The 27,292-nt window shown below is 39.4% G+C and overlaps 1 protein-coding gene across 2 annotated transcripts; it reads left to right on the forward strand.

The window, feature by feature from the left end:
* The first annotated feature begins 116 nt into the window (after positions 1-116).
* Positions 117-27,292, forward strand: PROSER1 (proline and serine rich 1). 2 transcript variants are annotated; one of them, XM_035003499.1, is made up of 13 exons: positions 117-964; positions 3,650-3,715; positions 5,828-5,896; positions 7,864-7,958; positions 9,343-9,436; positions 11,412-11,522; positions 13,271-13,354; positions 14,507-14,585; positions 15,192-15,287; positions 19,436-19,480; positions 22,885-24,661; positions 25,117-25,267; positions 25,879-27,292. In XM_035003499.1, the coding sequence occupies exons 1-13, from the start codon at positions 920-922 to the stop codon at positions 25,999-26,001; spliced, it is 2,835 nt and encodes a 944-aa protein (XP_034859390.1). In that variant the 5' UTR covers positions 117-919; the 3' UTR covers positions 26,002-27,292. The 2 variants fall into 2 exon arrangements, with proteins under 2 accessions (XP_034859390.1, XP_034859391.1); XM_035003500.1 differs by lacking the exon at positions 3,650-3,715.

Raw genomic sequence — 27,292 nt, forward strand, 5'->3', positions numbered from 1 at the left:
AGCTCTGAGAAAGATTTCAGCTGCATCCGATTCCGAGGAATCCAGGCATTCGCTATGAACACCTACGTTCCCACACCAGGACCCCTCATTGGCTTTCGGGAAAGAGGGGCCTAAGCTGTTGGCGCAGAGTTGAGTTTACTGGGGCGCGACGGGTTTCGTTAAAGGGCCCCAGGAGGCGGTGGGAGCTGTAGGGGTAACCAGGAAGGGCTCTAGACGCTGTGGGCACCGCGGTGTTCGGGAGTCCCCCTACCGGGGAGCGTGCCCCCCTTTGCCGGGCTCCTGGTGCTCTCCGGCCGCCGGCCCGCTCCCGGAAGCCGTGGCAGCTGATAACAAAGAGCCTGCCAGGCCGCCGCTGCCCGGGCTGCGGAACCCAGGAGCCAGCGCGACTGCTGGGGTTGAGCGCAAGTCGGGCCATGAGTCCAGGTTCGCGGCGGTGAGGAGCGGCGGCTGAGGCTCTGGTGTGGGCCGAGAGGCTAGTGCCTCCTTCCTCGCCGCCCGCGGGAGCCGGGGTGCAGGTGCCTCTCCTCTCCCACACGGGAGAGCGGCTTCACGACCTCTCCCCGGCGGCGCCTGGCCTTCAGCTGCAGGAGATCGAAGCTCAGCCCCGGCTGCCAAACCCTGGATTTCTCTGCAGGACTCAAGAGAGCACCGGGCTCTTCCCCCTAGGTGTCCTGAAGCTTTGTGTGAAGAAGCTGAGGAAACCCGACGGTTTTTGCTTTTAACAGAAAGTTTTTATAAGTGTGCATTTTTTGAAGTTTTTGCAGATTTTGAAGTACTCTCTACCTCTTCGCATCCTTTTTCTTGCCCCTGGAGTCTTTCCTTCTCAGCTATAAACATTTCTACTATTGAAGCAGACCAGCGATGAACGTTTTGTAACTGAAAGTGTAACTGTTAAAACCACGTTGAGACAGTAGTCAAGATGGACAAAAAGTCCTTTGAAACGGTGTTGGATGAAATTAGAAAGGTAATTGCACTTAATTTCTTAAACCAATCTATGAGCTACGAATTCTCGTAGTTAATTCTCTTTGAGGGACTGCGTGCAGACTGCAAAATGCGGGTTTTAGGATTGCGAAATTGGAATTTTAACGTACACAGTATGGGAGCTTGTAGTTTGATACGCTTCACTATACAGATAGAGATTAAGTTATGTTAATGCTAAACTTGACTATCAATGCAGTATTGTGGAAATTATATTCAAAGAGTTCTCATTCCCAAGCCGGCTGTACAAATCTTTAAAAGCTCTGTACTAGTGGAGAAGTGATTTGATATTTCTGAACTGATCAGCTCATCTTTCAGTAACCTAAAGACTGAAAACTGGAGGTAATACGTATAAAATTTCTTTAATGGTAGTTATTATGGCAAGTTTTTCAAATCTGAAGATAGGCACACTGTGTGTTGCCTGGACGGACAAAATTAATGTCCAAAAGGCCTCATGTTTTTAGGAGTGGGCTTCAATAACTTGAATTTCAAAACTTTTTCTTCCTGCTTTCCAAATTTTTGCTTCGTTTCGAGGCCATTGTATGTAACCTACCTTCCAGAATGAACCAGACAGCAAAAAAATTTGGGATGTAGCCTTGAGCCTAATAAATACCTAAAGCACAAAAGTAAGAAGTTTACCGAATTAGAACTGGAAGGACTTTCTGTACCATTCTTATGCTAATACAGGGTGCTTTGCTTAGAATTTCAGGGTGATTATCTTGCCATTTCCAAACCTTTAAGACCCTTGACTGACAGGGAAGGATTTGTTACTTTAGGCTTCAGCTTATGAAATTATTAATAAAATTGCCTGTGGGGGCCCCTAGGTGGCTCAGTTGGTTAAGCATCTGTCTTCAGCTCAGGTCGTGATCCCGGGGTCCTGGGATTGGGTCCTGCATCTGGCTCCCTGCTCAGCGGGGAGTCTGCTTCTCCCTCTATGCTTCCCCCCTGCTTGTGATCTCTCTCTCTCACTCACTTTCTCTCAAATAAATAAAATCTTAAAAAAAAAAAACTTCAAAAAAATTGCCTGTGTACATGCCGTTTTTCTGCATTGTCTATAAAGCAAAATGTTTTTCTTCATCCTTCGTAAGACTTTTTTTTCAAATTCATATGTTAGTTATATTTAGATATTTGATGATATTGGATGTTCTTTTTGAACAAAACTTCTGCTTTTGCAAATCCAATTTGTGCAATTAAGATTTGCAATAAAATGTCAGCTTGCCAACTATATGTTTAAAATTTGTAACAATTTGTTCATGAGCTGATATTTAACTACTGTTTATGAGGAAATAATTTGTGTGTCCAAATAGACCAGTAGATTTCTACTTTTGGAAGCTATAGGATGCAATTTGTATATGCTCTCCCTTCTTGTTATGAAAAGATCACATAGTAAATACTAGTGAGGGATGTCGGATATTTTCCAGAGATGAAAATCATACATGAGATAGCAACTTACGTTCTTATTTAAGTCCTTATTTCTGGTCTGCAGGCAAAATATGTCTTGTTGTCTGTGCCAAATAATTAGATACATCAGCATTGTCTTAGTCTACTAAAATGGGATTAAAATGTAGGCGTATCTAAGTGAGAATTACTGTTTTTTTTAAAAAATTGCTCTCAGACTTTGTAAATGTAAGTTGGTTTAAACCAGGTAATCACCCCCTGAGGTTACATCTCAACAGTACATTCTCTAAAGTACATTATGCAAAATGCCATTCTCTCCCCCTCACCTCCCTTTTCAGTGAAAATTAAACTATTAAAATAACGGGCAACTTGGATGTTTTCTTTCAGTTAACCGGTCATACTTTCTCCTAGCAAAGTGATGTATATGCCAAGTACAAATAATTGTTTTGTAGTAAAAGCAGAGGGATTAGTTGATTTTTAATGATTAGTAGTTACCAAATTATGATTGTTTCCATCTCTGAGCTCTGCAAACAGTTGTAAGGAGAGCATATGTGATTTCGTCTGGCTCCAGATAGTGCTGGGTCAAGGCCGCCGCCGTACTTCTCTCTGAACTTCCCATGGATAAGGGCCATGTAAGGAAAGAAACCGTAATTTACTGAGTAGTACTATTGTTATGTCTACTATTGACTATTTTAATCTTAAGGTGGGTAGTGAATGGTGTTCACCTTTTGTGGGTAAAAAGCTTCTCAGGGTAGTTAAAATGCCTTTCAAAGACCACACTGCAGGCACACGTATTGAATCGAGGGCCCTCTTTGGCTCCTTGGGTTCTTCTATCCCAGTGGAAATACTTACCATTCACGTTTCTCTATTAGCACATAACAGCTGCTCAGTAATTGATGGATGAGTCATGCCTGATATAATTAGTCGTCTTAAAAATGACAATTTGGTTGAAATTGGGATGTTCTGAAACTAATTACATTTACAGGAATTCTATTTGTGACTTCTAGTAACATCAAATCTTGTCTATTACAGTTCTGTTCCTTTTCTTGTAGGAGTGAGTAGGGAGGCCCGGAGGTTTTCCTGCTGTCTCAGTGTATCCCTTACAGCATGGAACCTGGAAAGGTAGAATGTCATGTCACCATAGTGACTTTAGCTGCCTCTGTGTGCCGCGGCTGAGGAAGGTCTGCCATGTTTGAGTTGCTTAGGTAGTTTTGATAATATGCATATTACTGTTGCTTACATATATTAATGCTCTTTTTCTGTGTTTTTTTAGGCTGTTCTGACAGAGTACAAATTAAAAGCAATTGAGTATGTGCATGGATATTTCTCTAGTGAACAGGTATTTGTTCTATTTAAGCAAAACCTTTTTTTTACTCTGATGTTCTAGTTAAAGTCTATTTACCTGCTGGTCAGGTTCAGAATTGCTTTTACTTTGTTGCTATATTTATTCAGAAACGTTAGGAGCTTTTGATATTGATAGAAAACTTTGCAGAATTTATAGTTTGAGTATTTTATAAACATAGCTACTTTCACTGCAATATCATATGTTAATATGATTTTAAAATGCAGTGTCCAAGAAAAGCATATTTATCATTCTGGGCACAATATCATAAATTTATAAACTTCTAATGGTAAACATACCCAAATTTGTACAGAATTTATAAATCAGTAATAGCAAAATTCACTACACGTTAAAAAGAAAACTTGAACAAATGGTGCATTATGGTTCTTATATGAAGCCGCTATGTAAAAATTTTAGCCATAAGAAAAGAAAATATAGTGTCTAATAAGTAGTTTCTGTCACTGCCAGAAGAGTAATGTTTTAAAGCTTAGTGAAAACTCACCCAGCTTCAGGGGGAGTTTGCTAATTAAAAACAATATGTATGCATAAGTATGCATACATACAATATACAGATCAGATTTCTGAGGAATGCTTAGAAAATACTCGATAGAGAAATAGGGCAGAAAGAGAAATGTATATCTGGAGAAGAGTTCTGGGAAAGGGTAGGAATGTGGAGAGGGTAGACAGTGGATGAATCTGTAGGTAGAGTTAGTAAATGCTCCAACTTTTTCTCAAGACTTTTCAAACTTGAACTTTGAATAACTTTAAGCCTGTAGAAAGTTCTGCCTGCTAAATCCTTAAAAGCTACTTCATGATTTGCATGTCTTGCTGCCTATTTAATCAGTGTTTTTCAGTTGTCCCATTACTTTTCAAAATCACCTTATACTTAATTTAAATGTTTTGAAAAGATTTATAATGTCTCATAGATAACAACTTCCCTTTCCTTCTTTTGTGTGTGTGTGTGTGTGTGTGTGTATGTGTGAAATTTTGTAGAAAACTTCGCTTAGTGGTTATTCCACTTGCTAAACTCAAAGCTTCTTTCTACGTATGACCTGCTAAGCCTACTTACTGTATTGAAGGTTTTTCTTCCTGTATCAGACATATAGTTGGTAACTTTTTTTGGTTGGTAAAGTGGCAGGTAGCATTTACTATAAAGAAAACCATTATTCCCATGAAAATGAGGAAAGTACACATAATACCCATTTGTAATTTATGCATCACTTTATAAGGAGTAAAAAGTATTTTTACTCTTCTTCATACACTATTCCAGTCTCTAGCATTAATTTTGCTTTGTAGAATAATTGAAACCTTAACACATTTTCAGGAAGTTACAGTAAAAGAATTCATTAACCCAGATGTCATTACCCTCTCTTCTTTGAGTCATTCTTTTTTTTCCTTTTGGAGTTCCTTTGGACGCAGTGAACAGGGTGGTGGTGACTACGCAGGGACTTCACTGCTATGACCTTGATGCGCTCCTCACCTCTCACTAGCGATTTCACAGGATCTCCCTCATTCATTTGAAGTTCGCTGGTGGTGGTGGGAGAGCCTGGCTAACTGTGCTCTCAGAATGACCTACTTACTGTTTAGAAGCTGCTGGAGTAAGTCATGGTGATTCTTACATTTTTAGGGAGGAGATCTGTAGTGTGAATACGAGTACTGTGCCCTTCAGACCCAAGGAAAAGAGTAGGAGATAGTGGACCTACACTAAACCACACCACTGAACACCCTTTTGTGATTGGTTACAAATGTCACTCTCTGCTAAATTTTTAAAGTTTTCCATTTGTAATATAGCTTTATATTTCTAAACTGACATTTTATCTCCATCTAATACTTTTTCGATCTTCCTTTTCTTCAGGTACTTTGTTTTTCCTGTACTTTATACCTTCCGTTTATTTCTATACCAGCGCTGCCCCAGACTCTGTGATGATGGAAATGTTCTCTTTCTGCACTATCCATTGTGGTAGCTACCTACATCTTACAGCTATTGAGCATTTAAACTGTGGTTTGTGCCAATAAGGAGCTGAGTAGTATTTCAAAGTCCTGAAACAAATCTTGTGGAAATGTTTGCAAACACATTTCATTAGAGCTAAAGTAATTCTTTGCTTTCAGGTGGTTGATTTACTGAGATACTTCTCCTGGGCTGAGCCTCAGTTAAAGGCAATGAAAGCATTACAGCATGTAAGTAACTTACTTTTCTTTGTAGTGTAGAATTTAAGTATTTTGAATTCTTCCCTTGTTTTCTATAATTGATCTCAAGTTGTAATTTGTTTGCATTAGAAAAACTGATCCTAAATTTTATTATACTTTGATTAATCAAATAATTACTAAAAAATTAGAGGAGTTCCCAAACTGATTTAAATTGTATGTACTGTACTACTAAATTGTACACCATAGGATCCTAATTGGCAAATTGGAAGAGAAAATATTTATAGGCAAGCAAAGCATAGAATTTGAATTCTTAAGTGTTTTTGTGTACTTTTTTTTTTATATCTTTATCCTCATGTGTTTAGTCTTAGAACAATAGTCATATGAGTTTATATTTACATTTTTTAGACCAGCACTGTCCAAATGAACTTTTAGCAATGATAGGAATGTTTTATATCTCTGCTATCCAGTATGGTAACCACTAGCTACACATAGCTTTTGAGCATTTAAATGTGTCTAGTCTGCCTGTGGAACTGTATTTTTAATTTTATTTAATTTTAAGTTAAGCAGGCACATGTGCCTAGTGGCTACTATTAGCCCAGCCTAAATTAACAGAGGCATTTAAGTCAAACAGTATCTGTCTACGTAGGAAGATTTTCCTTGGATTATCAGGGATGGATAGCCTTAAGGGAATCTACAGATCCTTAGCTTCCTAAACTAATTTGCCGAAGAAAGTGGCTGGATCTGTTAGTGCTTTGCCTCTTTAGCAATTCGTTTTTTTCAACTCTACAAAAAAAAGGTTATCTTACCCATCCACCCATCACTCTTTTCCCAAGGACCAAGGAGACCATGTAATCTGAGAGGGAGGGCAAAGCAGAGAACTTCTGTAAGAAATACTGATGGGGACCTCTCTTTATTTTATCAAGACAACAAACTCATGACAAAGCTCTGAGGCCTCTGCTTGCTTATTCACCTACTTTAGAATTAAAATTCAGAGGTGAAAAGGTTAGCATGAGCACAACTTATAAGTCAACCTTTGCTGACAAACTAAGTCTGATTTGGTTGTTTTCACACTGAAGACTAACCTCGACAATTAGGTTATGCAGTAGACATTTTCATAAATGAGATAAATGAGTAGTTCCAAAGTTTTTACAAATATATAATAAACTGAATATAAATCAATTTTTTGTAAGTATTTGAACTTGTGGTATAGCTTTTAGATGTCAATTTAAAAACTTGCAAAGGGGTATGTGTTTTACCAATTCTTTTGGTGCTACCTGAATAAAATTGTCTGAACAGCATTGCTCCAAGTTTTAGGAGTCTATTGGGTATTGATTCTAAATGATCTTCTTGCACTGACTTTGCTTTTGAATTTCCTCCACTACTAACATAAATCGGTAAATTGGTGGAACCTTATCTTCAAAACCAAAAGTACCCTAGTCAAATTATAGAACATTGCACACAATCTTCCAGTGTCACAGTTCATGTTAATGTAAGACTTTTAAGAAAGTTCTACAGTAAAGAATGCTGTTTAACCCATCTTTTCCCTACCTGAGGTGACTGTAGTACCCTTTTTTAGTAACACTATTCAGCACCACAGACCTCACTTTAGGAAGCCCTGACTACAGAACGCTTAGCACTCTAAGGAATATAATTTTTTCTAACTTCTTGAGCAATGTATCTCCCATATTTATAAATATCCCCTTTTTTAGAACCTTTCTGAGGAAAGTAGTACATGTAAATACTTTTCTTCTATAAATAAATACATTGAGAGACATTGATAAAAAAAGCACATGGGGGAACTTAGATCTTCAACTGAAATAGTTACATTGAAAAAGTCTAAGGTTAATTCACATGGTTGTTAGGCCTTGTTTTTGAATAAGCAGTTTCACTTCAAATACTTAAATATTAAGAACATTTAACTATGTTTCTCCCAAAATAGCAATCTCTGGCATGAAAATTTCTCATGTTGAAAATAAAATTATTTTTCATATTAATAGAAAATGGTGGCTGTTCACCCAGCAGAAGTGGTCAATATACTCAATTGTTTCACCTTCAGTAAAGACAAGCTAGTTGCTCTTGAACTGTTAGCTTCGTGAGTATTTCTTTTTACTTTATTGGAGAAAATTTGGAAGACTTTTTAAATGTTTTTTAACTCATTAGTGTGTATTAATGTCTCAAAATTATATTAGTAAATGGAACTCTAATAAAATCTGTGAAAGGGTAGACTGAATTTTTATATCTAAATATCTAGGGGCACCTGGTCGGCTTAGTTGGTTGGGCATCCAGCTCTTGATTTCGGCTCAGGTCATGATCTTAGGGTCATGAGATCAAGCCCTGCCTGGGGCTCCACTCTGGGTGTAGAGCCTGCTTAAAGATTTTCTCTCTCCCTCTCCCCCTCCCTACGCCCCCCCCACTTGCACATGCTCTCTCTAAGGGAAAAATAAATAAATAGATATCTAGTGTACTTATTACAAATGGTTACAACTTAAAAATAACCAGGCATAATGAGATTATTTATTTGATTTGTCTTCATTTCAGTGACTTCCATTGCTTTCCGACTCTGAGTAGTTTGAAAGGCTCATTGAGAAAGCCATAGGTTTTATAGTTAGGTTCTGATACATGTACTTACTGTTTCTGGACCTTATTTTCCTCGGTTATAAAGTTAAGGATCTCACCTACTTAATGGCATATGTGAGCTTTATTTATTTATTTTTTAAAGATTTTATTTGTTTGACAGAGAGAGACACAGCGAGAAAGGGAACACAAGCAGGGGGAATGGAAGAGGGAGAAGCAGGCTTCCCACGGAGCAGGGAGCCCGATGCGGGGCTCCATCCCAGGACCCTAGGATCATGACCTGAGCCGAAGGCAGACGCTTAACGACTGAGCCACCCAGGCGCCCCACATATGTGAACTTTAAATCCTAGAAGATCTGTGAAAACACTAAGCATAGCATTTAATAAATGATCATAATGAATGTAAGCTCAAAGAGAAAAAGAGCCTGCTCTTCTGCATTATGGAAGAATCTATAGATTGCTGTTTATTGAGAGCACATGCATTTTTAAGTCCTTTATATGTTTATAGATGTCTACAAAAATACAAAGTTAAAATAAAGCATAAGGTAAAACTTCATTTTTAGATCAACCATTATTTTTATGCGTTTGGCACATGGCTTTTTTTCTGTTGCCATAGATCTCCTACTACTCATTGAGAGGGTATATTTTCAGCAATCTCAAAATAGTGATTTTTATTCATAGAACTACTTCATTACTTTTAGGTAACCAGATGAACCTCAGTTCAGTTATATTTATCATTTTTATAAAAATATGGTTTACATTCACCAATTAAAACTAAATCACTTTTCTCCATATGTCATTGGGGGAAAGGTTACTCATGTATGGTTGTTTGGTAAAGGTTGTTGGTGTTTGTATATATGTCCAGGTTCTTAAATCAAAAGCTATATTGCATTTCCTTGGTAGAAACATTGTTGATGCACAGAATTCTCGTCCCATCGAAGATTTATTCAGGATAAATATGTCTGAGAAAAAACGGTGCAAGAGAGTACTTGAACAGGTAATTTTCTCAAGATTGCTATATAAATAGAACATTGGGTTTTTCTAAATGTTGGTGAAGGAAGCAAAGTACCGGTCTTACTTCTGTGTTAACTGTGATGAATAACCTGACAGCTCTTGTGCGATGGGTCAAGATGGCATCCCTGCGGTCCATTGAGGACAGGAGCTGGGCAAGGGGGGTTCTGGGGGATAAGGAAATGGCTTGAGAGTGAGACGCCAGTTGGCTTCTCAGCTTCAGCCTCAGCGGGTGTTTATTCTCGGTCCCTTGGTAGCTTTGCCGTGGCTCCAAGTTTTTGCCTTTAATCCTATGTATTTAGGAACGTGACGGAAAAAAAATTTTCTTTTAATTTGTTTTGTCATCAGTCTTACTACGTTAATCAAATTTATAAGAAATGGATAATAAAGCAAAATTCCAGTTTACTAATTTAAAATCTCTAAGAATGGGAGGAGTAGTATTTACCTAAGCCTACTTGACTTGAGTTGTCATTTAAGGTAGTTATTTCTTAGGATTGTGATGGCTGGAAACGGAATTAATGATTAGGAACCTGCTTGAGGAAGATGCATACTGCTCTCCTGGGGCCTTGCAACCCAAGCGCATTTAATCCTTACACTGTCTGCTAAGCTCAGGGGTAGCAGAGAACTTGGCTTACTCATGAGTTCTGTTGTAGCAGAAGCAAGATCTGAGCCCACATTTCTTTACTTTAGTAAGTTCTCCATTGGTTTTCTTGACTAAATTCTTTAAGGCACCATGCATTTACTGCTGTTGTTTTCTTCCTTATAAAGCGTTCTGATCATGTCAGAAATAATTTGGTCCTGAGTATTTTCCTTCTCAGAAATAATGTGGCCCTGAGTATTCTGTGGAATAGGCTCTCTGGTCAGTGTAACTTAGTACAACTTTTCTGGAAGGTAAACTTGAAGAGCCTTAAACTGTTCATGTGTTTTGATGCAGAAAATTCTATTTCTAGGAATTTATTCTAAGGAAAGAAATAGAAATATACTAATTTGTATGTAAGGGTATTTACTCTGGTACTATTTATAATAACCAAAAATTGAGATAATTTTTAGGTTTGGGTGTTTAGTAGGTGACTGGATTATATAGCTAATTATGTGTGTTTGAATGAATTTATAAAACCAATATATCTCTATAACAAATGTGAATGAATTTATAAAACCAATATATCTCTACAATAAAATAGATGACATCCTGCATACTTGTAAAATATAGCTATATATGGCTTCATATCTCTATAGCATAATATAGATCTATTGGAATATACATCACCTAATGTAGTGTTTTTCATTCAATATTTATTGAGTATGAACTCAATATTTGTTAGTGTACCATTGTAGAAGCTGAGAATGCAATAATAAATAAGCTAGAACATCCCTCAATATGTCTCATAATCATGTAATGCTATGTTGAATACAGTATACCTAAATAACTCTTGCTTTTTCAGCAGTACAGCTCTTTGGAAACCCAGTGTCCCATGTTATTTGTTTGTGTTTCTCCACTAAGTTCTAAACTTCTTCAGAGCAGAGTCCATGTATCTTTCATCTGTTGCTCTCCTTGTCTTGCCCGTAACATGAGTTTGGTGTTTATACAGTTGGACGACATTATTTCTTGGTTTGGAGAAACGGGACATACCAAATAGTAAATGAACTTGTTTGCACACAATTTACAAAATATGCTGTGGAGATATCTTTGTATGGGAGTCTATTAGTTGTGGCTAAAAGAAAACTAATTAAAAACATTATGTTACCACTTTAATAATTCCATTTAAATAAAGTGATTTTACTTATGAATTTTGGTCATGTTCACTACTGTAAGTGCTGATGAATTCATGAACAGATTAATGTGATGCTGTTCTTGATTCATATTTTTAACAGGGCCTCCAAATATCCAGAATACTTAACCTATGAGTTTTTTTATTTTTTTGTATATTTATTTATTACCACCCTCTTGTTTTTTGTTACAGGCTTTCAAGGGGGGCTGCAAAGCTCCTCATGCTATGATATCTTCTTGTGGAACAATCCCAGGAAATCCGTATCCCAAAGGAAAACCTAGTCGCATAAATGGAATTTTCCCAGTAAGCATATGTTTGTGGCTATGAGAAACTTCTTATGGCTTACTATGAAATATAGCTTAGTTATGATATTTAAAGAAAATGCCAGCTGATGATGCTTCTACCAAGGATAGGAATTTTCTTAGGTCAGCAGCTTAATTCATGGGTTCAACATTGATCAAAAGTTCATGTATAAACTACATTAAAGTATTTGTGTAAGATGTACAGAACAAGACAAATAGAGGATGATTTTGTTTTGTTTTTCCAAGTATTTTAGAAGCACTGCTTTGCACTTAGTAAAGGAGCATTTCTCAAATTCTCAGTGTTCCTCAGACAGTTTCACAGTTGAGTATGTTTGAGAAATCGTGTGCAGTGTTTCCTTCTTGGACAGTCAGATTGCATGAGAAAGGCTCTGAGAAGTCCTGAAGGAAAGAAACCTGTTTCTATACCATCCACAAATGTCTTTGTAAAATTATCTTTGCAAAGAGTGCTGTATTTTTATTGCAGTGTAACAAGTAACCCTAAAACTCAGTGGATTAAAACTAAACATTATCTTACACAGTTTCTATGAATCTGGAACCTGGGAGTGGCTTAGGTTGGATTTGGCTCAGCGTTTCTTATGAGACTGCAGTCATCTGGGGGCTTGAGTAGAGCTTGAGACTGTACTCCCAGGGGGGCTCAGGTACATGCCAGGCAAGTTAGTGTTGGTGGTTGGCAGGGGGTCTTTGTTCCTCACAGTAAGGCCCTGCCCGTAGTGCTGCTTGAATACCTCACGACATGGCAGCTGACTTCCACCAGAGCAAATAGTCCAGGAGAAGGCAAGTGCAAGCTGTGTTGCCTCTTGTGACTTAGTCTTGGAAGTCAGATGCCATCATTTCTGGAATATCCTATTTATTATGCAGTCTAGCACTGTTCATTCTGGAAGGGGACTTCACAAGGGCATGTAGGAGGTGAGGATGTCTGGGGGCCATCTTGGAAGTTGGCTTCCCTACTAGTATGTACTATTTAGGCACACGTTCTTAGGAGGACACATTGTAGTAGTCTGTCCACTTATTCTGATCTGTTAATAATAGCCTTGAATGAGGTCTCATTTATTCTTATATAATATGAACTACCTCATTTAATGCTTATAGAAAACATCATTTTTTTGGTCATCTATTTTTTTTTTTTTTTAAGATTTTATTTATTTATTTGAGAGAGCGAGAATGAGAGAGAACACATGAGAGGGGATAGGGTCAGAGGGCAAAGCAGACTCCCTGCCTAGCAGGGAGCCCGATGCGGGACTCGATCCAGGGACTCCAGGATCATGACCTGAGCCGAAGGCAGTCGCTTAACCACCTGAGCCACCCAGGCGCCCTTGTCATCTATTTTTAACTGTAATATAGGTACTCTTTTTGATTCTTTGACCATTGTACATACTGGAGCATTGGAAGTCTGTTTCTGGGCGCTTCTATGGTGCAGGGGAAAATGTTAAAACCTACATTATCCTGCTCTTCTGTCATCCCCATGTGTGTGGTGTACTTGTTTCTGAGTTCCTCTGTACATGTTGTGAGGGTTCTCTGGCAGAGGAAGGTTGAGGACCTTAGCAGGGTCTTACAGCCAAGACAGGACTGGATCTGGAATCCAGATCCTTTAACTCTTACCAAGTTAAGTCCTTTTCTTCATTGTAATACAGTGAGGGTTTTGTTTAGTTTTGTTTCTCCTTTGGGTTTGTTCTTTTTTAAGTCTCAATTATCTTTCTTTCTTTTTATTTTTTTTATTTATTTAATTAGGGAACCCCCTTGAAAAAAGATGGTGAAGAATGTACTAATGAAGGCAAAGGAATAGCTGCACGGATTCTTGGACCATCCAAACCGGTATGTTTAGAGAATAAATGATGACACGGGCCTTAATTCGTACATGTAGTTTTCTGTCTGTTCACAGCACACAGCATCAGTTCTGTTTTCGTGTTGTGAAATTTGAAGTATACTAAAAACTCGAGGAAAGTGAATAGGGAACTATAGCATAATTAGTTAACAGTGTCCAAGGCCCTTCTGAGGTTTCATGTTTCATTTTAAAGTGAGACCAGTCCAATTGTTTTGTTTTGTTTTGTTTTTCCCAACCCTATTCAGCTGTTCCCTTGAAGGTATGGAGAATGGAGAGTTCGCTTTAAGGTTGTGGTTTGGCCAAATTAGTATTAATAGTGAATCAAGAGTGGGCCCGGAGGTTGAGAGTATTTTGAAGGGAGTGATCATGATTGGTTAGGATATCAACTGAACCCAAAGACAGCCCTGTAGGTTGAAACATTGTTCGAGCTGAAGTGGGAGAGGCCTGTCACAGCTGTCTTGCAGCCCCTTAGAAGTACAGCATCTGGCTTAGCTTCAGAGACCTCTGGTTCTCTAGAGACCAATTCTTGGGATCCTTTTGTTACTTATATAGTTCTATCAACTACAAAATAAAAGATTTGTGGATTTCAAAGGCAAAAAGACTAAAATACTGAATTCATAATCCCAGTCTGCATTCTACTCGAGTTGTCAGTGCTGAGTGCTAAAGAATATAGGACTTTGTTCTTCCAAGGAGAAAAGAGGGTAAGAATGGTAAGATGAATCTGATGAATTTTGGAGGCTATTGGAAGTTCTTGGGTAGTCAAGGTTCCTAAACCTAGAGGATTTCTTGTGTTACAGAGGAGGAGACAAAAATTCTTAGATTAACTTCAGCTCAGTCAGAGAGGAGTTTGCTATTTAGGATAAGGTCTGACCCTTCATTGGAGATGATTTAATACTGAAATTAAAAATAAACCCCTCCACAGCAGTCTTTGGCAGGATCTGCCTTTGGAATTTATAGGAACCACATTTATTAAAGCAAAGACATTTCCCTCACTTGTGCCATGTATTAGGCCAGTAGCATTTGATATGCTGGAGCACTTTCAGCCTCTTACGACTAAATATTTCAAAAGACAAGTTGTATTTTGTTTGCAGGGAGATTGCTGACTTAGTTTTCTTTAACTGCTCCACTTCCCCCTCATCTAGCCTCCTTCAACGTACAATCCACATAAGCCTGTTCCTTACCCAATACCTCCATGCCGGCCACACGCAACCATTGCACCAAGTAAGCAGTTCATTTGTGTTCTATTTTTTTTCTTTTTGCTCTTTATTAAGTTGAAGGTAAATGTTGGTATATCTACTTGGAAAAATTGGAGCACTTGTGAAATATGCTCTCCTGAGTTTAATTCTGCCCACGGTGGGCTACACAGTCTCTTGGTCTACAGCAATGCAGGAGACAGAGTTTAGTTTAGGGTATTTGCCTTTTGGTAAATTCATTATAGATTCTTTTTAATCATTATTATGGATTTTCGCTTTGGTAAATCATCATGAATCCCATTTCAGTAGTTGGGGTTCAAAGGTATCTTCAGTACATCTCACTTAAAAAGGTCAACTGTATGTGATTGACAGAAAAGGCAGATAATTGAAGTATGGCAGGATCTCCCTTCCCTGCCACTCAGTGAGCTGACGTCTGGAATGAGCATGCAGTCGGAAGTCAGAATCTCCCGCTGTCTCACTTGATCTCAGCTTTGTCCTTACACTAGACCCAAACCTCTGTGTAAAATGCAACTCTATCATTAGCAGTTTTAAAAATTAGATAGCTCTGTTAATATGGTTTGAACTCTTGGCCATAGAATGATACTGAATTTTTTTCCCTATAATTTTATTTTAGGTGCTTATAACAATGCAGGTCTCGTACCATTAGCCAACGTCATAGCTCCGGGTGTACCCCCTCCACCTCCGTATACTCCTAATCCAGTAGGAACAGGTAAAATCATGTTGTTATGGGATGCTAAAAGTAAAAACTTACAGACGTACACTTGGAGGGGACAGTTGTTTGAAACGGTGTGTCCTAGTGGGGAAAGGAACTCACGAGCCTGACGATGGATCTGAGTGTGATATACAGGCCCCACTAGAGCGGCCTTGGCCCGCCTGTGTGAACATGAGCAGCTTGCAGACAGAGGAACCATTTCTCATGAGCAGGAAACTCGGACAGGCTATGGAAAAGTACAACTGACTTGATGAGTATTACCATTAGGGCAGATTACTCCTACTGTCGGAGGAAGGGCCTATGCTCACAGGGACTTAAGCTTTCCCCTGCACGCTTCAGTTCAGCATTTTCCTTTGGGTCTGTTGGGAACATGGGATTTAGCTTACATTTTCATTTGTGTGTCTTTTTACAAAAATTTAATTTTTATTTGTTAGGTATTGTTTATTTGACTCTTCTGAGTTTTAGGTCTTGCCTAGGAAACCCTTCCCCATCCCGGCAGGATGAAAATGTCATCTGTATCCTCTAATTACTTTGATAGGGAATTTTTTTTTTTAATGTATAGCTTTTAATCCACTCACCATCTATTTCTAGATATGTGTAGGTTAGGGATAGAACTTAATTTTTTTTCTGCCCTTCCCAGAGACTCAGTTACTTGATAGCCATTTTTAACAAATCCTTACTAGCCAGAGGGCTTCTGTTGTTTGCAGCTGGGTACTCCGATGAGATTTGCTCAACAGTTTTCCCCAAAATTACTGTTTTATTTCTTAACCCTTGTTTATGGTACCTTTAGCCCTTTGAGTTTTATGTTTTTGCATAGAGAAAGAGAGGCTATGAAAGAAAAGCTGGAACTGTTTTATCTTGTTTCAGATCTTAACCCTTAACCCTAGGGAGTCCTGGTAACCCGGGTCTTGTAAGGCCCTTACTGCATCTGGAATTTATTTTCATATAGGGGTGAATAGAGGTTCATCTTAATTTTTTTCCAGATGGTAGCCTGTAAGGCCAGCACCATTTATTAATTCATCTGTTTTCCCCACTGACCTAAAAGGCCGCATTTGTCTTAAGTTTTCATATACACACATGGTTCTAATTCTGGGTTCTTTATTCCGTTCCAATCTAGTTATTTCATGTTATGATGATATATTGATTTGACTAGCAGATTTATAGTGTGTTCTGATATCTAGTAAGGCTACCTTTTTCTCTTGCTATAGTTTCTATTTTTCTTACTATATTTGGAAATTTTTTTTTCCATCTGAACTTTTAAGGTTATTTTATGTAGGTAAGAACAGTTAAATTTATGTATGCATATATATAGTTACATATTATATATTAGTTACATTATTACACTAATATATAATTATAATATATAACAATTATGTGTAGTTATATATATTAATTTGGGGAGATGAGACATTCTTATGATATTAAGTCTTACTCTTCAATCATATGTCTGCTTTATATTATGTCAGGTAGTAGTGATTTCTCACCAGGACTTGTTTTATCTCTTTCAAGAAGATTTTATGGTTTTCTTTATGTAGGTTCTTTGCCATGGGATTATCTCTAGGGACTTTAGAGGTATTTTTCATCAAAATTACAAATGGAATATTTCATTTCTAGGTGCTTGTTACTAATTACTTATTCTACTTTTTTTTCTTGATAGTCTCTTAAGTTTTCTAGGTATAAAAAAAAAGTGAGCTGATTTGTACTTTACTATATTTCTTTTTTGCCTGGCCTTAATTGGGTGTTAATATTGTCCTAACCTTTTTGTTTTCATTTTATATAAGTATTTTGCTTTTATCTTTACTTTCAGTTTTTATTTTAGGGTTTTATTTATTTGATGGGTTAGTTGGTTTATAGATTATATAGCTGGATTCTGAGTTTTAAACCAGTGGGCCGGGGTGGGGAGAGACTTAATAGGAATTTTCAGTCATCATACAAATAGCATATTTGTTCTTAGTCCTTCCATTTTATTTTTGTATTCATTATTATTCTCTTATCCCAGTTTTTCATTTTCCTTACTTTTTTTTACTTGTATTAGTCACATTGCTGTTTTATTTTTAACAACCCTTCCTCTTTGCCCCACCCCAACTTAGAAATGTTATTTTTAATATTGCTAAGGATTGCCTTCATATATATATATATATATATATGAATTTTTTTTTTTTACCATTGTATTCTTAATGGTTGTCGGTACACAAAAACTAAAAAAAGCTGCTCCATACTCCACTGACTTCCATTCTCACTCTTCTTTTTTGTCGATTTGTGTGTTTTGTCAGAATACCATACATGTTTTCTTCTGCACCTCTGAACTTCTGGCTTCTTACTCTTTCCTCTGTTCTTTGATACCCTGTCCTGATATGCTCATTCTGCTCATTCTGCTTTTCTTTTAGTAAAAAAAATCTTTTAAGCAGTTTTTTCAAAAGGGCACATATACAGAGTTGTAGATGAGAAACCCAATTCCAGTTAATTTTCTTTATTAGAACCTTGGTCTCTTCCTATAAGCTTACAAAGAAAATACTATTTATCTTTAGAGTTCAGAAATGTCTTTAATCCTGGAGTTTGGCTATTTCACCAGGATGTCCAGATGTGGATGTTAACATTAATCTTTCATGAAACTCTGTAAGCTCTTTGGATATGAAAATTCAAGTCTTTAAAGGCTTAGGAAAATTTTGTTTTTATTTTTCAGTCAGTTATTGCTTTTTATCTGGTCTTTTTTCTATTTCTGGTACTCTTATTTTGCACTATATTTGCCTTCTAAGTCTCTTACCTACTCATGTATGGAATCCTCTTTTTTTTTTTTTTGTATTTTTGCCATTTTAAATGTGATTTTATTGTTGGTTTTGTTTCTTATTTCCAGCTCAGTAATTTAGCTTTCATGGTATTCTCTCTACTCTTTACCATTCTTTGCATTTATTAATTTGGAGTCACTTGATACCCTTTGAACGCCACTGAATAGATGCATGATCTTCTAACAAGTTGCTTTAAACACAAAGTGTTCATCTTCTCTGCTTGTATTTTTTTGCATATTATGTGTGTATGTGTTCTTAATTTGCATTACAAGGTTTTACACTTCTTTTTCTTTCATTGAATCTTTGTTGATAGACACCATATGTTTTGGTTGTTTATTTGCCCCAAGTTCCTTAGACAAGCTATGATCTTTTTTTGCTCACTGTGTCAGGGCTTGTAGATTCTTTCTGCACCTCATACCTGTCCCATTGTTGGTTTCTTGGGCAGTTATTGTCAAGCCATGAGAGGTAATTTTTTTCCCTTTGTATCTTTGCCTGATGGTCTAGTTAGGTCCTTCCATGGAGGGTAGGGAGGAGTGTGCTTTTGGTGTTGGAGTCACAGGCTTCAAGTCAGCCTCCACTGGGGTGGTTCTCAGCAGCTCCTAGCATAGGGTCTTTTCCAGAAATGACTGCAACAGGAAGGCAGGGCCCCTCTCCTTCTGTTTGCTTGGGTCATCGCATGGCCTGCGAGATTGGTCCCTCAGGTGGCAGTGGATTCTGCACTCAACATCCACCTCCCACCTCCAGGTCTCCCTGCTGTTGAAGTGACTGTCGGTTTAGCCAGTAACGGTGCTCCTTCTCTGCATTCCAGCTGTAGGCTACACTTTGTCCTCAGTGGCACACTCAGGCCTTCCTTTCCAGAAAGCGTTCCTAAATATATCTGTAAAATAGCAATGCTTATTTAAAACCTCCTAAGTTGTGGCTTAGTTGGTTGAGCATCCGACTCTTGGTTTTGGCTCAGGTCATAATCTCAGGACTCGTGGGATTGAGCCCCATCCCATCGAGGGCTAGCATCTGCTTCTTTCTTCTCCCTCTTCCTCTGCCCCTTCCCTGCCTTGCAGTCTCTCTCTAAAATACATAAATAAAATGTTCAAAAAAATAAAATAAAATAAAACCTGGTAAGTTAAAGAAAAGGGGGTGTGGGAATCAGTGGTTTGTAATGCTGTCAATCTTCATATAGTGACTACGGTTATCTTTATTTATTTCCTTTCTGTTTCCATTGGCATACATTGTTTTTCCTAACATAGCATGCATACATATCCTGAGTTTTTCTTTTTTTTGATGCCAGTCTTTGGTTATTATGGTGATGATTAATTTGAATAAAACTTGAAATCAAACTTTTATTTATTTATTTTCATACAGAAAATGAAGACCTTTCCAATCAGTCAAAACCTACACAGAATCAAAGTAAGTATCAACTTTGCTCCAGATATAGCTGAAGTCTGTCCTGGTTGTCTGCTCTGTTAGTCACTGAGAACAGTTTGAATTGAGTGTATTTGGAATCTGTGCTTTGGGGAAAGTTCCTAGTTAAAGAATTTAATCAATACTTGCTAAAAGAGGCTTCATAGTGGTACATCATGTATACACAGAATGAAATGCACGTATTAACTGGATTTAAAATTAACCATTTGCCTTTGTGTCTTATATGAAAAACTTGCAATATAATCCAAGTGCTATGTGGGCATTACATCCACATTCACTTTACATTATGTGATATTAGAAGCCTCATTTTGTTTTGATATGAACACATAAGATCCTTTTTCCTAAATGCTATTTCAAGTACTAGTTTTAATTATTTTCATAAGCATTGGGAGTAGCATAGCTTAATGTAGAAAAAAAAAAAAATAAGGGGTGCCTAAGCAGAAAGTGGAATTGAAAAAGGCAGATGAGGGGCGCCTGGGTGGCTCAGTCGGTTAAGCGTCTGACTCTCAGTTTCACCTCGGGGCTTGATCTTAGGGGCTTGAGTTCAAGCCTGGTGCTGGGCTCCATGCTGGGCTCCATGCTGGGCATGGAGCCTACTTTGAAAACAAGAAAGGAAGGGAGGGAGGGAGGGAGGATGGGGGGATGAAAGGTGACATGCCTGCAGATGGCAGCAGTGCTGCAACATTTTATTTTTCGTCTAGTTGAGGATCTTCGTGGTCAGGAAGGAGATGTGTGCTGATAGGAGACAAAGCCTGAGCTCAGTTCTTGCGTAGCAAAGTAGCACATCATTATAGTGCATAGTTAGGAGTCTCATTGGGAATTCTATTCCCTGAGCAGGGTGCCTAACAGTGATTTTTTGCTGGTGGTTTCTAAAGGAGGTAGTATAATGGGCTGGAAAAAAACACTGAGATGTCAGGACATCATTTTCTTACCCTGCCTAGCTTTGTGACAATGTCATTTAACTTCTATGAAAAGGAGGTTGAGGAAGCTTGAGCCTTTATGCTCAGCTTCATTAATCTGTTTCTGAAGGGAGTAGTAACAGGTTAAGTGTCCTAAGAACCATCATTAGGAATAGCATACTTTGTTTTCCTATGCTGTGTTGTTAGCATGATTAAGATTTTATTTTCCTTTTGAACCAGATCAAGAAACAAAAAGATAAACTAGTATAGTGGTTAAGAATATGGGTCCGTCAGACCAGGGTTCAAATTTTGGTTGACCTTTTTTAAAATTATTACTGTGACAAGACCGCACTTAATGAGTTCTACCCTCTTTAATTTTTAAGTACACAATATAGAATTGTTAACTATAGATACAGCATCATACAGCAGATCTCTGGAACTTATTTACCTTGCATAACTGAAACTTGATACCCTTTGAACGCCACTGAATAGCTGCATGATCTTCTAACAAGTTGCTTTAAACACATAAGATCCTTTTTCCTAAATGCTATTTCAAATACTAGTTTTAGATTTAATTATTTTTAAGTTTTAGATTTAATATTTATGGAGTTGTTCGTACCTATCCCAGAGGGTTACCTGGGGACAAATGAAATGATAGGCATAAAGTACTTATTAGCATAGCATCTGACAGATAATGTTTTCTGGTTATCAACCAAACTACATGGCAGGAAAGTCGTATTTATCATGGTATCTTTTGGGGTTTTTCTCGATTTGTTGTTGTTTTATTGCATCTTAACTGCAGGCCCTGTGTATGGTTAACAGTGCATGGCTTTTGCTTTATATAAGAAGATCTTCAACAAAGGCTGCTTATTATAAAGAATGCTATGGGACAGTCTGGTCTGACCTTGTGATTTGTCATTCACTACGTGGTCTTCAGCATGTAGTTACATAAGATAGCGAATTCTCAAATATTTCCCAACCAGTGTTGACCCTAATAAATTTTTAGTACATTATTTACGAACACAAAACTAGGTATATATTACTTGTGCTTCTAGTTCTTGTTAAACAAACGCAAACAAAAGTACAAATCCATTTTCATATGTTCTCTAAATCTAAAATATCTAGTTTTATTTTCTTTATTACTGCTAATGACATGAATATTATCAGATTTTAGGCCTTTTGAGTTTGAAGTTCATGTATTTCTATGTTACGGTTTGTCAATTCTGCCATCTTTCTTTTCTAAACTACCATAAAATTTGTTCAGCCCAGTATAGCACCTTTTGGGCATCTCTTAGTACAAATAGATGATGTATATGCTGTTTTCTTCCATTCTTTTCCTGTGGTCCCTTCCCCACCATGATTAACATTGTGCATTACTTCATTGATTGTGTCAGCTTCCTTATGCAAAGTCTGTATTATGCATAAGTTTAGAAACTTAAGTCTTAGCCCATGAAAATAACTTCCATATGATTATCACTGCAAAAGGAACATTCTCTGTTTACAAGTGAAATACACTTTGATATGAATATGACAGCAGATGATAGTTGTCATTATGACTTTAGGTACCTAAATCATGCTTTCCATTTGACACCAACAAGATTTTCATCAAAGGCTAACACTGGCACTAAATTGATTCAGAGGAAACACAAATCATCCCCCCAAATACTTACAGTAATTATTCATAGAGTTTATGAGAATAAAAATACTGTAGCAAACTCTAGTGGAATTCTTGAGAATAAGTCCTTGGATGGGTTTGGTTACTATAGTTGAGGTCATGGTGATATATCCAGTGGGGCAAACACTCATTAAATACACAGGTGCCATGTACAGTGCTAGGTGCTAAGGCTCTAAAGAGGAATTAGACATGGCTTTTGCCCCTAAGGGAACTCCTCGGACAAGGCAAGTAGCATTTGAGGTTGAGATGGTGTAGAGGAGGCAGTATGAGAAAATGGGGGAAAAAAGCTCTATAGATTATAAACTGGAATATCAAGTTCAACTCACAGAGTGGTCATAATACTGGAGAAACAGGCATGAATCCTGGGAGGCCCATTGTGACCTAAGAGGAAAGTGATGTCCTGAAAGCTCTTAAGAGGGGGAAACAACTTGTTTTACTATTCTAGAGAAGTGGCTTGAGAGAATGAAAGCTAAAGTCGGTACACCAACACTCATCACAATTGAATTTTTAATTTTTAAAAATTAGGAAATTACAAAAGGAAAGTTTGTTTGCTAACTTCTCAAGGCTTCCTCACTGTGCGTTGGAGGGCTCTTCTAATCAGAGTCTAGAAGGCAACTGGCTCTACCTGAGGCTCCATGGGGAAAATCGGGGTCATGGAATCTAGCAGCGTGTACACTGCAGTGGCCTATTATACCTGTTGCTGATTTTCTTCATGTTTGTCAAACGTTACAGAAATGTTGACTCATTTCTTTTGGATTAAACTTTGACATTTCAGCATGGTGATACTCTTGCCTTTCTCCCCCCTCCCCCCGCAGTAGCATTTCCTACCCCAGCAAGTCAGCTCTTCTCTCCTCATGGTTCCAGTCCTTCAACACCTGCTGTGACGCCCGTCCCTACCGCATCCCCGGTCAAGGCAGTAAACCATCCATCAGCATCAGTAACTGCTACCGCATCCGGGCTGAACATGGCGAATACTGTCCTGCCCGTGTTCCCAGGGCAGGTCTCCTCGGCCATTCATACGCCTCAGCCATCAACGCCGAATCCAACGGTTATCAGAACCCCTTCCTTGCCTGCCGCGCCTGTTACTTCTGCCCACAGTACATCATCAGCTCCTGTCCCGTCGGTTTTTTCGGGCCTGGTTCCCCTGCCAGGTCCTTCCGCTCCTCCTGTCCCAGCCCCCCAGGCGACATCCACACCTCGGGCCGCTCCTGCTTCCAATGAAACGTTTGCTTCGACTTCCGCCGCTTTCACTGGCCTCCCCTTTTCTGCCACCTCTACTGCTGCTTCTGCCAACAATGTCAATTCTGCTTCGCTGTCGTCAGTGTTTGCAGGTCTGCCCTTGCCCCTAACGCCGTCATCCCAAGGTGTGACCAACCCGGCGCCCTCTGTCATTGCCGGGGGCTCTGCTCCCAGTGTGGCCTGCCCCCTCGGTGTAAATAATCCTCTTCTGTCTGCTTTAAAAGGCTTTCTGACATCCAGTGATACCAGCTTAATCAGCTCATCTGCTCTGTCCTCTGCTGTTACGAGCGGGCTGGCTTCACTGTCTTCTCTTACTAATCAGGGCTCTGATTCGCCGGCCTCGGGCTCTAACAAGTGCTATGCCCCGCCGGCCATGCCCGGCCCGCCGAGGGCCTCCACCCCCGGGCTGGCCATGTTCCCGAGCCTGCCCGCCTCCGTGGCGAGCTCCGCTTCCACGCCGTCGACTTTGCCCACGCCTTCTCCGCTGGTGACGCCTACGTCGGGTGCTGCCGCAGGGCCGGTCTTCCTGCAGGGCCCCCCCGCGACTAACTCGGAGCTGCGCGTTGCGTCCGCGCCCGCTGTCACCACCGGCCCTGTGCTGATCAAAACTGAGCCCGCGAGCCCCACCCCCTCCGCTTTCAAAGGCCCCGCTCCTTCGGCGAATCCCTCTCCCGGCGCTTTGGGTCTGTCGGGCACGTTGGGCCGCACGTACACGTCCGCTTCGGGGCCCATCACTTTGTCGACTTGCCTTAATCCTGCACTGTCCGGCCTCTCCAGCCTGACGACTCCCCTGAATGTGTCCAACCCCCTTTCCTCCATCGCCCTGCCGCCGCACGCTTCCTCCGCCCCCATCACTCCGGTGTTCACTGCTCTGCCTCCTTTTACTTCTTTGACCAATAATTTCCCTTTAAGCGGCAACCCGCCTCTTAACCCGTCCGCGGCGCTGCCAGGGTCGTTAATAGCGGCCACCTCGTCTGCCGCGGTCACGTCCGCACCCGTCCCTCCTCCGAGTTCCACCGCGGCCGTGCTCTCGGGGCGCTCGGCCTCGGCCCCGGTCTCCGGCTCGGCGGCGCCTTTCCCCCTCAACCTGTCCACCGCCGTCCCCTCCCTCTTCTCCGTCACGCAGGGACCCCTGCCCTCTTCAAACCCCTCCTACCCCGGCTTTTCCGTCTCCAACACGCCCAGCGTCGCCCCCGCCCTGCCCTCGTTCCCGGGGCTGCAGCCGCCGGCCACGGTGGCGGCGGTCCCAGCGCTGCCCGTCGCAGCCACGACCCCGTCGCCAGCTCCCGTCCTCCCGGGATTCGCTTCCGCCTTCAGCTCCAATTTCAACTCTGCTCTCGTTGCACAAGCCGGGTATGTGGATACTTCGGAGATAGGGTATGGTCAGTCCTGACCTACCTTGTAGTTCGTAGTCTTCTTAAGTCATTCCAGTGAGTCTAACCTGATTGTTGGGTGGTGCTAAATTATATATTTCTGGGCTGAAACTTCAATACTCAGAAAACATGTGTAGCCCTTCAGCCGTGTTAAGTATATATAATGTATCTGCTCAGATTATTTTAGTATTCGGTAATTTATCCTTATTATAAAGCAGCAGAAAGTATTACAGGTAAAACATAGACTTACTACATTCAGGATAATGTACTTTATAATAGAAAGTAAGTTTTATGTTAGTGAGTGACTGACTTTTCTGGTTCCTTCCAATGGGGAAGTTTAAAGTTTGTTTTACATCTCAAGGTAGTTTTTGACAAATACAGAGGCAATAGGTTTTGTCTTATTTGCATTCTGACCTGTTCTGTCTATTGTTTTAGCTTATCATCTGGCCTTCAAGCTGCAGGCAGTTCTGTTTTTCCAGGCCTTCTGTCCCTCCCGGGTATCCCAGGGTTCTCCCAGAACCCTTCACAGTCCTCCTTGCAAGAATTACAGCATAATGCCGCTGCGCAGTCGGCCTTGTTACAGCAGGTAAGCAGGCAGGCAAGGTCGGGCAGAAATTAAATGGAAACATACATGCGTGCCTCTGTCCTGATAACGGTGTTAAGGCCAATGATGATATCCCAGCACTGGCAAAAATCTTCTCTGAGAAGCGTGTCCGGAGAGTTTAGGATTAATCTCCCCAAATTTGCAAATTATTCTTGTCTTCCTTCAGAAGGCTAACAAAGGTGGTGGAGTATATTCGTCTATATGAATTGTTTTCCCTGCTTACAGACTTTCAAATCTTAGCTTGGAGATTTTACAAATGGAATCTTTACACATGGCAGCTATATTTGAGCTGGGTTTTTTTTAGAATTTAAGCTAACATAATGGACTTTAATTAAATCATGTTTTCTCTAGAAAACCTATTAACCTTTTTTGAAAGAATATTAAGTATTTTAATGGCATTTCTCTTGGCCTCCACCATCTGAAGAATTTTGAATGTTTCTTAAAAATTTTAGGAGACTCTGCAGACTTATCTTGCCCCAGCATTTTCTCTTTCTTTCCTATTCTAAATATCTATAGTGTGGTACAGGCAAAAGCAAGTACCAACTTGATTGAATTTGGCCCTCTGCTAACCTGCATGTTCTTCTTTCTATCAGGTCCACTCAGCTTCAGCTTTGGAAAGCTATTCAGCTCAGCCAGATGGGTTTCCTAGTTACCCTTCAACACCAGGAACGCCATTTTCGTTGCAACCAGGCTTGTCCCAAAGTGGGTGGCAGTGAATAGATTTTAATTTGTATTCTCCTTTGGAGCAACATCAAAAATGCCTAAGGACTGCAGTGAACAATCTGACTAGTGTGAAGTTGGCTAAAAGTCAGAAAATGAGAATGAGGATAATCCTGGGGAAATTAGGGTAAGAGTTTAAAACAAGGTGATTGTATTTTTAATGGTTTTAAGTATGAACGCTCTCCCATGTAAATAAGCTGATAATGAATTGTACGGAGAATAGTATTCAAAAGGTGTTCGGGGACTTCTCACCTCCCACCCTATGAAATTTGAGTCGTGTATGTGATCTCTGTAGGAAGAATACTAAAGAGGAGGTTGAACTCTTTATAGCCGAATACAGCCTTAAATCTGCTTGTATAGCATCCACGGACAGAAGTAATAGTTATGCCTCAGACTTCTGGGTTGCGTTTGGCCCTGGGGGCATGACTGCCCTTGGTGTGCACAAGTGGTTCCTATTAGCATCCTTGGAACTCAGTTCTCCGTATGTATCCACAGAAGGGAGCCTGAGACCCACGGTTATTTCTAATTTCTGACATTTATGCTCATACATATACTGCTGAATTTAACATAATATAGTTCAGGTAAGTGAAAATGGTGCTTAATATAGTCTTTAGGATGACTTTCAGGTGTTTTCGACTAAAAATATATCCAAAACAACTTTCTTACAGAAATGCAAGTAAGGCTTGTGATAATTTGCCTTCAAAACTCATTTCTTAATCTCAGCAGTATCCAAATGAGTGAGGAACATTTGACTGACTCTTGGGCCACCTCTATTACTCATTGTACTCTGGAAGCTCTTGGTGAATGTTTACAATCATGGGATGTAGTGTTTCTATTTGTACTTAAAGTCCAACGCTTATCTGAAAGAATGACGTGACAACAAATGGAGAAGACTTCTCCGTTAGTAACCATGCAGTGTGTACTCTATCTAAGGATCTGTGGTAGTATATAACATGATTGAATGTCATTAATTAAGTCTAAGAACTGCCACATTCGGGGGGACAGGGAGTAGGGAGAATGATTTTCAATCCTGTGATTAAAAGTGTAAACTATAGAATCTACTGTAGTACATTTCAGCATCTAGAAGTTTTACTTTTATAAAGATGGTGTCTGGAAGATGTTGCTAATGTATTTTCCTTCAACACGGGGAACAAACTTTTTAAGTATATTAATAAATATTCCTGTACGGTTAGTTTTTAACAATTTTTTAAAATAAACTTTATGGATACGACAAATATCTTATAAGTGTTTTATTAAGTGCTTCGAGAGGCTTTTTAATTTTTCGTG

Source organism: Mirounga leonina, unplaced genomic scaffold, assembly GCF_011800145.1.
Source record: "Mirounga leonina isolate KUSES-001 unplaced genomic scaffold, KU_Mleo_1.0 Mir_127, whole genome shotgun sequence".
NCBI classification, from domain to species: domain Eukaryota; kingdom Metazoa; phylum Chordata; class Mammalia; order Carnivora; family Phocidae; genus Mirounga; species Mirounga leonina.

Bases quoted from the DNA above. Each gene is read 5' to 3' on its own strand.
- PROSER1 (XM_035003499.1), top strand. From the start codon at position 920: ATGGACAAAAAGTCCTTTGAAACGGTGTTGGATGAAATTAGAAAG. The intron at 9,437-11,411 runs GTAATTTTCTCA...TTTTTGTTACAG, and splicing joins GCAAGAGAGTACTTGAACAG to GCTTTCAAGGGGGGCTGCAA. The intron at 13,355-14,506 runs GTATGTTTAGAG...CCCCTCATCTAG, and splicing joins TTCTTGGACCATCCAAACCG to CCTCCTTCAACGTACAATCC.